At 37.1% G+C, this 14,459-nt stretch overlaps 1 protein-coding gene across 1 annotated transcript in view; it reads left to right on the forward strand.

Moving 5' to 3' along the window:
* The window catches only part of plcb1 (phospholipase C beta 1), a gene marked incomplete at its 5' end in the record, with an annotated part of 35,101 nt that overhangs the window by 8,033 nt on the left and 12,609 nt on the right, over nt 1–14,459 (forward strand). Inside the window, 11 exons of the mRNA XM_083897321.1 lie at nt 140–193; nt 813–888; nt 2,711–2,811; nt 3,971–4,134; nt 5,758–5,904; nt 6,749–6,906; nt 8,880–8,962; nt 9,064–9,148; nt 9,263–9,428; nt 12,028–12,083; nt 13,109–13,205. Of these exons, the coding sequence (XP_083753447.1) occupies nt 140–193; nt 813–888; nt 2,711–2,811; nt 3,971–4,134; nt 5,758–5,904; nt 6,749–6,906; nt 8,880–8,962; nt 9,064–9,148; nt 9,263–9,428; nt 12,028–12,083; nt 13,109–13,205 (1,187 nt within the window). The remainder of the gene's footprint in view (nt 1–139; nt 194–812; nt 889–2,710; nt 2,812–3,970; nt 4,135–5,757; nt 5,905–6,748; nt 6,907–8,879; nt 8,963–9,063; nt 9,149–9,262; nt 9,429–12,027; nt 12,084–13,108; nt 13,206–14,459) is intronic.

Consider the following 14,459-nt stretch of genomic DNA (forward strand, 5'->3'; position numbering starts at 1 on the left):
GTCAGAGCAAAAATGGAAAAAAAGAATTCATGTCCACAGTCATGATAATTATTCACATTTTTTCACTGGTAAGTTTTATATTGAACCCTTCCTGACTTTGCTTTGGTGCCACGATACATTTTTCTTCTCTTTGTTTCAGATATGTCAGATTAACTCTCCAGCCAAATGCAGAGGGGAGAATTCCTGTCAAGAAGTGAGTCACTGATCATTTTCCTCTTTCTAGTTTTCAATCAGTGGTTCTGTCTCAGAGTTAACTTTTTGAGGCACGTGTTACATTAGATGGCTGAGGATGTGAGAAAATAGCCCAATGAAATCTGCAGAGACACGCACAAACTTAAACTTTACTCTTTCCTGTCCCTCGCTTCCTAAAATAAATTCAATTCCATGTGCACTTGGGGGAGCAAAAACAGGGACAGGATTCATGAAGGTGCTTAATTCAGCACTGACCTGGTAATCAACCAGTGCCAGAGCATGAGATGGATAATGCAGTCATGATGGAAAGCTGTATTTTAAAGGCAAAGCAGGAGTGGAATTAAGGTCAGTCAATGAATCTTGGAAGGACAGACAGGATTTTAAAGATGCAGGGCGCAAAGTCAGACCAAGAGGAGAAACACACGTTTAAACTGTGATTGGGGAAAAAAATTAGGGTTTGGAATTGTAATAACAGAAGTTTGGTGGAGCAACAGGGGGAACGACAGCATGGTTAATTGATTGGAAAGATGTTTTCAGAAAAAAATATTTAGGTTTTGGGTTGGTGACATGTTGCAGTTATTGATGAGCTGATAATGGTGTGATGTCATTGTGTGTTGCAGCTTTGTTCGGCTGATCTCATCAGACAGAAAGAGAGTGGAGAATGCCTTGGAGAGCTGCAGACTGCCCTACGGACGGGTAAACAATTCACAGCATAGTACATACACTCATGTATCTGCTCTACATGGGTATTGGCCAATATTCACCTTGTTGACTGTCTTTGGCAAATTAGTGAAACGTCTGGTCACCTTTTTCTCTACAGAGCTCCCCCTACAGTTTCGGAGTACATATTTTTACAACATCACTTTAAACATCCATCTATTGTCTCCCATCCGAAACACAAGTGGTGGAGTCATGTCCTTGCATTTTGCACGCTTCTCACCATTCTAAAAAAAGTTTTTACGATGATTTATTATTTGTGGCCCCCACTCGATCAGAGTGTTGTTTCCTCTTTCTCACTTCCCTCCAACAACGTTTTTCTTCAACGTTTCTTTTTCACCGGCTCTGCCATGATGAACGTCTAAAATACCGCTATCGCTGCATTGACCTTATAGCCAGAACCTGGCTAGGGATTGTGTGTGTGCAGTGCTGTGAAACAATTTGTGTTTTCTTGCCAGACTTCAGAAGGTCACAATGACACCAAAGCTGTTAAACTCGGGTAAAAATTCATGCATCGTTCCAGATTTTTACCTGAGATGTTCAATGTGAAAAAAAATAGTCCAACAAGATGCTGAAAAGTCTTTAAACCTGTTAAACCGTCATTTTTCATGACTGAAATCCCCACCAAAGTGGCTCAATTTCCCACAATGTCAATATACTGTCCTGTTTTGCAACATTAAAGGAGATACATGTGGAAAAAAAGAGTGTATGTTGCCACACAGAGGAAGTTACCATAACACTGGCTGCACTAATAACCTTGTGTTGTTAACACTGTGCTCATGCACAGTTTTTTAAATATCCGTTTGTATTACATTTATCAATGTGTCTGCTCCGAGCAGCGGCAGAGAATTACCACATGATATAAGGAAGCAACAGTGAGACTGTAACAATAATAACAATATTCACTGGCTGCGTTTATGAAAGAGAGACCGTTAATCATGACAGAAGCTCAATCGCTTCCCTATCTAGGAGAAAATCATTCATAATTATTGTGGGTAATGGATAATACAGAATTATCCAATTAGTACTTTTATGACTTAATGACAATATATGTCTTACATAATATGCATTTAACAATTCATAATGAGACAATGTCATCAGTGGGCTACAACCTACCTCCCCCAGAACATTTGAGCTATAGGAAACATAACCTCCTTAGTGGAGGTAACAAAATAGTAATGGCAGTTTTGGCTGTTGGCCAAATTGTTATCTTACACATCAGTGTCAGTGTTAGCCCAGAGTTTCACAACAGGTGCATCATTAGATACTCATAAGTCTGTTTATTTGACATGGACGTAACAAAGACACTGTGGTTGCATCATTCATCTCTGCACAGGAAGTACCAGATGTTTGGGGGTTTTTTTCTGGGTATTTAGAAAATTCTCAGAGGACACGTTTTAGGAGGAAAGATGACAAAAGACAAATAGGGGACAGTGATGAATACATTAAAAGATGTTAAAAAAAAATGCACACACTACTAATGAACCTGTCATCTTTTTAAACTTCTTAGTTCTTTTTGATATGTTTCACTCAGTCTTTGATCTGGTGGTTTTCTTTTCATCCAGAACAATCCAAGATGCACACAGGGGCTGAAATGAGTTCAATTATCTGCGTCAACACTAAAATCTGGAAATTTAAATTTCATGTGGGCAAAGAAATGAAAGATTCCTTTCAATACAGAAGATATGAAGAAGTGGTTCATCTATTATTTATAGCAGGATGAGGATTCTGGTTGCTTCAGTTGTTAAAAAATAAAGAATAATGTATTTTTGTTAATGTCTATGTGCTGTATGTTTGACAGGGTGACAGCATCAAACTGGAGGACTTCACTCTTGAAGTTTACAGGAGTTTCCTGGACAGTCTGTGTCCTCGTCCTGAACTCTGCAGCATCTTTAAGCAGCAGTGAGTATTCAGAAAACCCTTCACCTGGTTTACACCTGCAGTCATAGAGACTCTCTGTTACTGCCTCACCACACTATAAAATGAAGGATTTATTTATTTTATTTTATTTTATTTTACATGTGTTGTTATTTGCTTCAGGCCACTTTTCTTTGATGTGGTAAAATAATGTGTGATGATTCATCTCGTGTCCCACTTGTGCAGAGAGGAGGATTAAAGAGGAGGCTGTTGATGTGCAAAAGTGTTCATCAAAGTCTTAAGCACAGTCATAGTCACGCTGTTGATTAATTAAAGGTCTGTTCTGTAACATTTAGGAGGGTTTATTGGCATCAATTGGATATTCTACCCATAGGAATGTTTGGATGAGTCTGTTATCACTTAAAAATTGTTTGGGTTCCATAGCCTTGGAAAAACTTGTTTATATGTACTTTAGGTCAGGGACTTGTTTTAAGGAGGCCACCATCTTGGGACAGACCATTAGTGTTGTTCAATAACTGGTTACTTAAGTTAAGCATTTCTTTGTATTATTTGTTATCATTAGTATTAGTATTAGTATCAATAGTAATATTTTACCAGATGGAGGGAAAAGAAATCCATTAGGTGGAGATCCATTCAGGAGGGTTTATTGCCATAAATTGAATATTATTTGTCATCATTAGTACCAGTAAGAAAAAAGAAAATCGGCTTAATATAGCCATTTATTGGCTATTATCTACCCTGGTTTCTAGAAATCAGCATGGGCATCAGCCATAGAGCATCTGATATTGTTTGACCTCTATCACTCAGTATAGTGTTGCTTAGATCTTGTGTTCCTGCACTGCACATCAAATGATTCCATTTCAACACATAAAAAACAAACACACAAACACTCCCTCGCTCAGGTCTGATAGTTTTGCTTGACAGAGCCTGTTATCATCTGAAGTACACAGCAAACAAATATAATTTCGTCGTTTCTGTTTACGAAGACCAAACAGAAAAAATAAAAACGTCAACAACAACAAATGACCTTTATCACTCTCTCTGATCACTTTTTATTTGATCTGAAAGAACAAGAAGTGTTGATGCAGGAAGTTGGCACAGTTCTGGTCAGGGTTAAGGCCGTTGTAAACATCTGTAGACTTCCTGTAACTGACCTCAACTCTGGCCCTGCTCTGCTTCGTAGAGGAGGAGATGATGGGGCTTTGTCAGTCGATCAGATGACAGAGTTCATCAACAACAAGCAGAGAGACCCGAGGCTGAATGAGATCCTCTACCCGCCTCTTCGTCCTGTACAGACACACGCTCTGATGGAGCGCTACCAGCATGACCAGGCACAGCTGACGCAAGGTACAAAGACATGTGCAAACATCTGTGGATGTGTTGGTTTTTATCTTTTATTTCTTCTTTATCATTATTAAATTAACATCAGCAGCAACACTCACCATCATCCATGTCCAACTGGTGACAAATTAAGAGGAATAAACTTTTAATTAATTAAGAAATTGTATTTCAGCTAAAAATGTATGTTTTTCTTTCCAGTCTTTTTCTTCAATAAACTTCCCCTATTATTACCCATATTACCGATACCCAGAAATTTCAATATCTGACAGTTATTTACAATTTTCTGCATGTTAAAATATCTTTTTAAAAAGTTTTAGAAAAGAACACTATTAGTCCATGAACACCAGGTTTTGTATTTAAAAATTTTAATTTGAACAGTATATAACACCTTTAAAATATTTATTCGAGTCTTTGTCTCAATGTCCAAAAACAGGCAAAAATAAAACACTGATTCGCCGCTTTCAGAAAACCGTTAGAATTTTTCCAATAGCACAGACATGTCATCTTAAATGCCGGTGTTAAAGGCGAAGTAAGTAGTTTATGGTTTATAGAGGAGAGCCTGAAATTTACAACAAAGAACTGCTCCTCTGCTCACCCCCTCCCTTCCCTGAGCGCTACGGTACTTCCGCTACAAGTAAAGCGACGCTTGATTTGTTCTCTCGCGTTTGTCTATACAGGCTCCCGTAGAAACATGGCGTCGTGGCAATGCAGTCGGCCCGCGACCATGTTATTTTACATGACTTTTTGAAACACTACGAAAATGAAACAAAGAATATTATACAGCGACTAGACAATGCAGGAGCACATAATATGTATAAAAGAGTGGATTTTGGGTTATATAAACCCATAAATACTACATAGTGTCCCTTTAAAGGGTTAAATTACATCATTTATTTTTGCAATATAATCTTAGAAAAATAAAGTAGCATAAATATTCTAGAATGATAAATATTCAAACTCTCTACCTGCTCTGTTCTAAAAATAAAAATATTTCCTAGTAAAATATTCAAATTAATCTTAGAGATATTCCAGTAGCACTTGTATTACAAATTTCCCAGTCATCCCCCAAAACACAGAATCCTAACCCCGAACCCTTCAAAAAAAGGACGTAGTTTGGATTTAGTACAACAGAAGAGACATTTATCAGATTCAACAACACTCCAGATCTTGGATCGTGATCATTAGTTGATGATAACATACTCTTCTTACTCGCCCACACACACTCGCATACTTGCTAAATTAAGTAAGGCTTCACTTTTATGTTGGATCCTGTTGAAAAAAAATCTTCATGGTTTATTATCTGACCATAGTGCTGGTAATTTACAGTGATGTAAAACTGTGAATATTGCGATATTCAAATGAACTGGATGAATGTATTCTTCGTTGCATTGTCACTTTTTTTCAGATCCACGTGACTTAGTTTGCCACATAATATCATTGGAATTTTACAACAAATCTTACAGATTACTTTAAAATGTTCATTCTGTTGTAAAAGAATCCGTTATGTTTGCTGCTTTCACACAAATGACAGTTGACTTTTTCTTTGTGTTAATGAATCGTACGATTGAACATGTTTTATACTCTTCCGCGTGTGTGTTTGTGTGTGTGTGTGTGTGTGTGTGTGTGTAGGTGTGATTTCTCCCCAGGCATTCTCCACTTATCTGTCCAGTGACGAGAACGGAGTCATTCCTCCAGACAAACTGGATCAGTCTGAGGACATGAACTTCCCACTGTCTCACTACTTCATCAACTCGTCACATAACACATACCTTACAGGTATACGACGCACATCCATTCATCACTTTGTGTTCATTGATGAAGGAATGTTTTTTAAAACCTTTGGAACGTTCTTTACTATATAAAGACAACCCCCCTTGTCAAGCCTTTCCAGTCTGTGAGTGGTTGTATAAGACGGGCTCAGCTGATCATTTAATCAGTTTAATTGTTGAAAGGAGCTCATATTAGATAATATTTTCATCACGACACACAAACCATCAACTAATTAATATGGTTTTGATTTTTGTGAATGAACTCAATATTGTCATGAAAAAGTATATCTTTATTTAATATTAATTTGTTGGGACAGATATTTTTGTCCCAAAAGTGTCATAGTGCTTAGCGCAGATACTAATTTGCAAAGCTCATCCCAAGATAAGCTTTTTTTTTTTCTCTTTGTTTAAATTATTAATAATAATAATAATAATAACGTTATATATATATATATGTATATATATTAAACAAAGAAATAAAAGATAAAAGACAAAAATAAACTAGAAATTATAAATTTAAAACAGGATTATATAAAAATATATTAAAAGGCACATAGAAGTAATACAGAGCAGAGTAGATGTCTTAAATTGTTAATATGAATTAGCATAATTGAGATTTCCTTATCTCACTGGTGTGAAAACGAGTAACATTGACTATGACGTGTGCCGCTGACGTCTTGGCCTGGTCACCCTTGTAAAAGGGATTTGCCCTCTCATACTCTTCAGTATCCTTGAAAGGGGTCGTAATCATACATTTAATTCAGCAAAATTAAATGAACATTTCCTGTCAAGAAGTTGTTGTGCATGTAAATTCTCCTGCTTTGATGATCTCGTCTGTGTGTGTGTTTCAGCCGGTCAACTGGCCGGCAGCTCCTCAGTGGAGATGTACAGGCAGGTTCTCCTGGCAGGATGTCGCTGTGTTGAATTAGACGTGTGGAAAGGTCGAACAGCTGAGGAAGAACCTGTCATCACACACGGCTTCACCATGACGTCAGAAATCTCTTTCAAGGTAACAAGTACCTGACTAATATAATAATGCATATATACACATTAAAACTAAAGTATCTGTTTGAGCCCAGTTTGTCAAACAATCATTTATAAACCTTTGGACTTTAGATTTATTATCATACAGTATATGCCTTTATATCAGGACCCTCTTTTTAAAGGTGTCAAATGATCTTACTCAAGTAAAAGTACACAATTAAAGAGCAATTTGTGAGCATTTGTGCATCATATAATATTTCTGACTGTTTGTTATGGGCTGAAATATGTTCCACCAGAAACTGAATTTGAATCATTTATATTTGAATTGCTAAACTTGAATAATTGCATTAAAAAACTGAATTTGAATCACATCATTTGAAATTGTAGTGTTTAATTTGAATTATATATATATATCTCTATATGAATCTGAATAGTATAATTTGCAACTGAATTTTTCTAATCCAACACTCCATATATTCTCGCAATTCAAATTAATTTCTCAAAATTCAGACTACCCGGATGTCTGTGACAGACATCCGGGTAGTTCAAGGATGAAAGAAGAACAATCGAGAGCCAGTGGTTTAGGAAGCCGTTCGTGGCAGCTGTTATCAACGACAAGCCGGCAGATCCTGTATCTGCGCTCGATTGTTCTTCCTTCATCCTTGAACTACAAATATAAATGATTCAAATTCAGTTTCTGGTGGGACATATTTCAGCCCATAGAATGAAAATTCCATTGTATTCATGGCTTATTTAATCATTCTCAAGTAAAAGGCTGTAAAAAAATCTCTGTAAATGTATTTAGCAACTTTATTTAGAGTCTGTAGAGTGATTGACATCTGCTATGACAATGAAAGCAGCAAAAACCTGCTTGACCATTATTGATACAAACGTAACAGTATAATTATTATTTACACCAAACCAGTGCCACTCTTGTTTCTTTAACCTTAGAGGGTCATACAATCATAAAAGTGGCCTAGAACTCATTTGCACTTTTGTATTCTAAGTGAAGTGTGGTTTTACTGAACTTGAATTAAGCAAGTAAACCAGTTTAAAACTAAAATCTTGTTTTTTTTTAGTATTTGGAAAATCAAATTCACCTTTTTACACCTAAATTTGAGCTGGCTCTCTGGGCTTCTTCTCTGAGAAGAACATAGAAGAACATACAATCACTAAAACCGAGAACATTTTCTGCAGGAATGCGAGTAAATAACTATAATTTGACCTCCTAATCAAGAAATAATCACATGCTTTACTATTCCTTTACACCACTTTTCATGTAAAAAAAAGTACATTTGAAAATTCTAATTATATTTAAGCATTAAAAAATATAATTTGGGTTAAAAAGCTTCTAATGGTGCACAGAAACATTACAAATATTTGACAATTACCACTGATGTTAATTCAGGGCAGCTGTGGCTTTAGGTGGTGGTCTAATGCATTTGTTAAGCTGTATATCTAAAGATATCTAGATTTCTTATGTTCTCCACACGCTAATGAGGTGATCGAGGGGTTAGTTGCTTTGTTCCATCTTCATTCTGCTCTTCCTCTCTTCCTCTCCTCCTCTTCTCTCAGCGAGGCACCTTCAGCTCTCTCTCTTACACTTATGTGTCTCGTGTGACTTGAAACATAAATGTTTTGGACACAGAAAAGGTCTTGTACTCAGAGGAGAAGATGTGCACATTATAACTTTATAAATCTAAGGCCAAGGATTTATGCACTCGGCACAGCAAGTACCTCTGAGCAAATTTAGACAAGGTACAATCTGTATTTTTTCTGCAGATTAAAACTGTGTAATACTCATGTTGCTCATTTAAATATAGTAAGTGAAAAAGTCAGTAAAAGTCATGTTAGACAGGTGAGGCAGTGTCCTAGCAAATTTGATTTAATACAATGCTTTGTGGAGCACATTTTCTGTCTCCTGTGAGAAAATGATTTATCTGTCACAGTTTGATTTGCCTGCTAATTTTCTTAGTCTTGTTGATATTTTGTCTCCAGGAAGTGATTGAAGCCATCGCAGAATGTGCCTTCAAGACATCCCCTTTTCCTGTCATACTCTCCTTTGAAAACCACGTGGACTCGTGAGAATCTCTGTCAATACTCGTTTGTAAAGTGATCTGGAATGTTGAATGTTTTCAGATGTTTTACGCGCTGTTTTTCTCGCTGTTTCGTCATCTGTTAGTTTGAAGCAGCAGGCAAAAATGGCTGAGTATTGTCAATCTATTTTTGGAGAGGCGCTGTTGATTGACCCCCTGGACAAATACCCTGTAAGATCACACACACACACACACACACATGCACATAATAGGTGTATATATTAAATGTATATACCTATAAATGCTGTTGTGTCTTGTCAATTGTTTGTGTGTGTGTGTGTGTAGCTGGAGTCGAGCGTCCCTCTGCCCAGTCCTCAGGAGCTGATGGGCAAAATCCTCATCAAGAACAAGAAGTCACACAAACCCTCCTGTAGCAACGACACCAAGAGACTGACGGACCAAGCTGCCAGTCAGAGCAACGAGCCGCTGTCTCCTAGCAACAACACGGGAGGTAAGACGCAAAGACAGAAGGACCTTTTTTTTTACTGTCAGCCTGGAAATCCATGTGAAAATGTACTCAGCTGTGACACGCAATTAATAATTCAGTCGCTTTTGAAGCGAGGAGAGCTTCATATGACTGAAAACATTAATGCCAAACATTATTCAGTCTTTAATTACAGGCACTAAATGTCAATCTGTTTGTTTTTGTGGCTCTTTAAAATAAAATTCTCACTTAAATAAAGGGTTAGTCATTAATAAATGGTGGTGGTGCTTTAGTGTCAGTGGGTTATGGAGAATCAGGAGGTTGGGTTTCTTTTTTTTAACATCTTTATTTCACAAGTTCAACGTAAAAAGATGGCAAAATGTGACAAATATGAAGTGCTGCGCAAACGTCTCAGGGCTTTGTTGTCTGTCAAATTCATTTGGATTCGAATGATGTGACCTGAGTCGAGATGAAGCTGTCCATGAGTTTGACTCATACAACATGTTTATAACGCAGAGGTGGAAAGAGTGCTGAAATATTGAAATATTCCATTCAAGTAAAAGTACTACTGTTTTAAGTACAAGTAAAAGTACTGGTCTAAAAATGTACTTTTTAACTTTAAAGAGTAACGGTTACTTAGTTACTTTATTAACAAGGTTGGCATTCTTTCTTGTGTCGTGCAAAAAGGACAAGGGGACACAAATCTCACATTAATTGGCCATAATATAACCCCAGTCCAGAATTTAAAGTAGGGTTAAAGTAGCCTATGGTAGATTACACCCCGTGTATATTATGGCCAAGGCTGCTTTAACCCTGGAGTATAAATTAGCTTAGGCCGGACTATAACCCTGGGTTAGACTATAACCCTAACCCCAAAGTTTACTACCACAGTTCTCAGTATTGTTCAGACATTAAAATAAAAGCACAGACTCAAAACAACATAATGCAATTGTAACGTCATTTTCAATCAACTTGTGATTGTGTGAGTGAATACGCTGTGTAAATACAATCAAAATCTCTTTACACAAGAAGGCATAGTTTGGCCTAGGACACTTTATTCCCAAGGTATACTCTGGCCTGGGCCAATCTATACCTTGGGTTAATTTGGCCTGTTCCACCTGCTTCGCGACCTGAGTTTGCATGTTCTCCCCGTGTGTGCATGGATTTTCTCCGGGTTCTCTGTTTTCTTCCCACAGTACAAAAACTTGCAATATGGGAATTAGGTAAATTGACTAGAGTGGGTGGTTGTTTGTCTATGTATGTGGCCCTGTGATGGACTGGTGTGATCCCGCCTTTCACCCTATGTCAGCTGAGATTGGCACCGCTCCCCCCGCGACCCTCATGTGGAGGATAAAGCAGTAGAAAGTACAGTAAAGTACACAAAAAAAACCTAGTAAAAGTTACAGTAACGCGAGTGAATTTAATTCATGACTTTCTACAGCTAATATAATATTCAAACATGTATTGAATAAAGTGAGGTAACATGTATAAGCATTTATTTTTAGTTTGTTGTTGTTTGATGTTTGTTGACTTCTTATTTTAACTGCATACATTGATGTGTTTGGTTTTATGACATAATTATAGCATTTCTAAAATAACAAATCGAATCATGGCCTGAGACTTTTGCACAGTACTCTATTTAAAGTGTTTAATTTATTTACTATTGTTATTATTATTATTAATTTGGTTTAATTTGCACAATAAAAATGCCAAAAAAATAGATGCACTTCAGGGATAGTAGCAGAAAGTCCACTGGACTCATACAAACCCATGAAGTTACCAAAATTTTAGAACTGTGGCACATAACTTTGAAATGTAAACAAATGAAAGATCCAGAAGCAAAAGGTCTGATAGTATTGCTTGACAGAGATGTAGGACACAGCAAATACATTTTATGATATCATTTCTTGTCACCAAAGAGAGACAGAGTTTCTAGTTAAAATCACGAAATCATGATGATGATTATCAAGTATTTTCTGGATTCATAAGTTCCGTGACGGCTTTGGCCGGAACAGCACATCTTTCTCACACTTGACTTTGCTCATCAGGGACTTGGTCTCAGTAATAACGAGGGGAACATTCTCCCAGAAGAGGTTGGTGGCTCAGAACAGCAATTAAACAGCAGTGCAGGGGGAAATCAGCCATCTTTATTGACACACCTGATGTGTGACGGGTCTGGGACTGAGAGCCTGGCTTTACACACACACACACACAGAGAGAGAGAGCAGAGGAGTGACTTTGCTGAGGCACACACTCATTCACTGACTGTTGTTTTTTGTGCGACCAATGCCGATATTATGGGATATTGGCTGATTTGTGCGTATATTTTTTAAATGTGAAATATTCCTACGACATTTGCATATATCAAACCCATGTAACAAGCGGCTAATCCAAAAATCTTCTTGTTTACGGACAGAAAGTTTTATACATTTCTCCAACTGGTATTCTTTACAAATTATGCAAATGAAACCATACCAAGGCATTTATTGATAATATATTACTGACATTCAAATTGACCTACGCACTGTGTTGTGTGTGTGAGTTCTTTGATATTTGGTGGAAAATTGAAGAGCGCGTGATGAAGAGCCGAGGACGATGAAGACTTATTTAACTTTAATTTTAACAGAGATGGAGGCTGAGAGTGAGGAAGATGATGATGATGAAGATGATGATGGTAAAAAGGTCAGTGGTGACATCGCACGCAGCCGAGGGTGGGTCACTCTCACCGCTGTCGACCATCTTGTAACGTTTATTTACAAACATTTTTGTTGTTTTGTTGTTTATCCTCCATGCCATCATTATTGTTGTTTCCTCTCAGTATCGTGGGTGGTTGTTTATCTCTGATACGTTTCGCTTTCATGTGTGTGCTTTATTTTTGCTGTTGTCGCCGCAGTGCAATGCTGCTCAGTCCCCGCTGTTGTTGTTGATGATTATTTATGTGTGCCGTTATTGTTTTGTTGGTTTGTTTTTCTTGTCTTTACAAGAGACCACTGCTTTACACATACAAGCTGTGGTGGAGTTTTTCCTCACAGACAAATACAGTGCGTGCGTGCGTGCGTGTATGTGTGTGTTTTATGTTTTGGAGGCTGACACTGTAAAATATTTGACTGTACATTCACAGCAAATTACTGCACTTATATTTAGCTACTGTACTTTGACAGTATATTATTTTATTATTGAATAGTAAATTTACTTTAACATAATTGTGATGTCATATAGTAAATTACTGTGATTTAGCAGTCTTATGAAAGTCACTTCACAGGACTTTCCTGTAAAAGTCACACCTTTGCAAGTCATTTTACAATAAAATGCTAAATAGTATGATGCAAAAGTATGATATTGTGAGTTATCACAGCTGAATCTTGTAAAACTAACAGTGAAAGCCTCCAAATTTGTGAAAATAATATGATGAAAAATAAATACCTCTGTGCACATGGAAAACAACACAAAACAAATGAAACAAACCAGATAGAGTTAAAAAAAAAAAAAGCATTATCATTTTACATGCACTCATCAGTAACAAGTAACTCAGCAATAACAAGAAAAGCAGTACATTGAAAACTAGATAGCAAAAGACGAGGTTTGAGTGTTTGAGTTTTGTTTAATATTCACCCACAACACAATATTGTGTCATGAAGCATCCATGACACTATTAAACCAGGGTTTGTCCTGTCACTTTTCCCCCCCCTTGTCATCATCTGTTTCAGGGCTCAGCAGAGCGTGAGGCCGTGGCTACAGAGGAAATGTCAACTCTGGTAAACTACGTTCAACCAACCAAGTTCAACTCCTTTGAGGCATCGAAGAGTAAGAAACACACACCACTGATCTCTCATAGTGCAGATCTGGAAGTAAAGTCTTTATTAACCCTTTTTTTTTTACATAAGGTTTTTAATTAAGAGCCTTAACAAGGGGTACTACTACACTAACCACAGTCCTCACTAACACAGACATTTCTGATTCAGTATTAGAACAATCCTGTCAGATTACACGCTCCAATCCATGTGTTTCCCTCACTGTCTATATATATAGTAAACATGACAAACCATCACAGCCCAGTTCATAATATAAATCAAAGCAAGAAAAAATAATAAGTTCTAAAATCCCACAACTCATTTGTTGGGTGTCATTGGAAAGGGGTTATGGCAGAGTTGTCAAACATGGAGTCCATGACCTCCTCTTCCTTTAAATACAGCGTGTGTGTTCGAGGCAGAGCTGCCAGTGAGGTTACAGAATAGACAGAGTACAATACTAAATATGTTTGCTAGCAATATTACTAATAATAAGACATTCAGTTGTTATGGTCCCATCATTAAATGTATTACATTCAACATTAAATTACATATATAAGGTTTGGTTTATTACTGTTGTCCACATTTAATTTTAGATTTATTAGATTCATCATGTTTGTTTTATTGTGAAGTACCTCATCATTCCATATCAAAACAAGTACTTTTAATTTGAAATTCTGTGAAATAGCATCAAGTATGAATGTCTTTAATGTGATATCATGATGGAATCTTGTGTTATAATTTCATTCTCAGTTTGTTTTCCACACTTGTTTTTTTCTTCTCTACACCATCCCCCTCTTGACCAGACACTCATTGGCCTCCAGGTCATTTGAGTTTGACACTCCTGGTTTATGGGATGCACAGTTCCATCACTGTCAGAATAATTGTGTTCACAGTTTTGCATGTTATGAAGCCCCTCTGGTGACATTTGAATTAAAAAAAAAAAATCTATATATGTGGCCATGAGCACACTTTTTTTTTTTTTATCAAATGTCACCAGAGGGGGATCTATAGCGTCTTTATCTTTTGCGATATTTGTTTTACTTTACACCACTCTCTCTCTCTATGCAAGCCTCAACATAACAGAACATAACATAACAACTCATCTGACAATGAGAATTTACAGTAATGGAGCTGCAGTTGGGTCCTTCAACAAGACGAAGGAAGTTGGCCACTCAGACTGTGCGTTTGTGTGTGTGTGTGTGTGTGTGTGTGTGTGTGTGTGTGTGTGTGTGTGTGTGTGTGTGTGTGTGTGTGTGTGTGTGTGTGT

This window comes from Microchirus variegatus, assembly GCF_963457635.1.
Source record: "Microchirus variegatus genome assembly, chromosome: 11".
NCBI lineage: Eukaryota > Metazoa > Chordata > Actinopteri > Pleuronectiformes > Soleidae > Microchirus > Microchirus variegatus.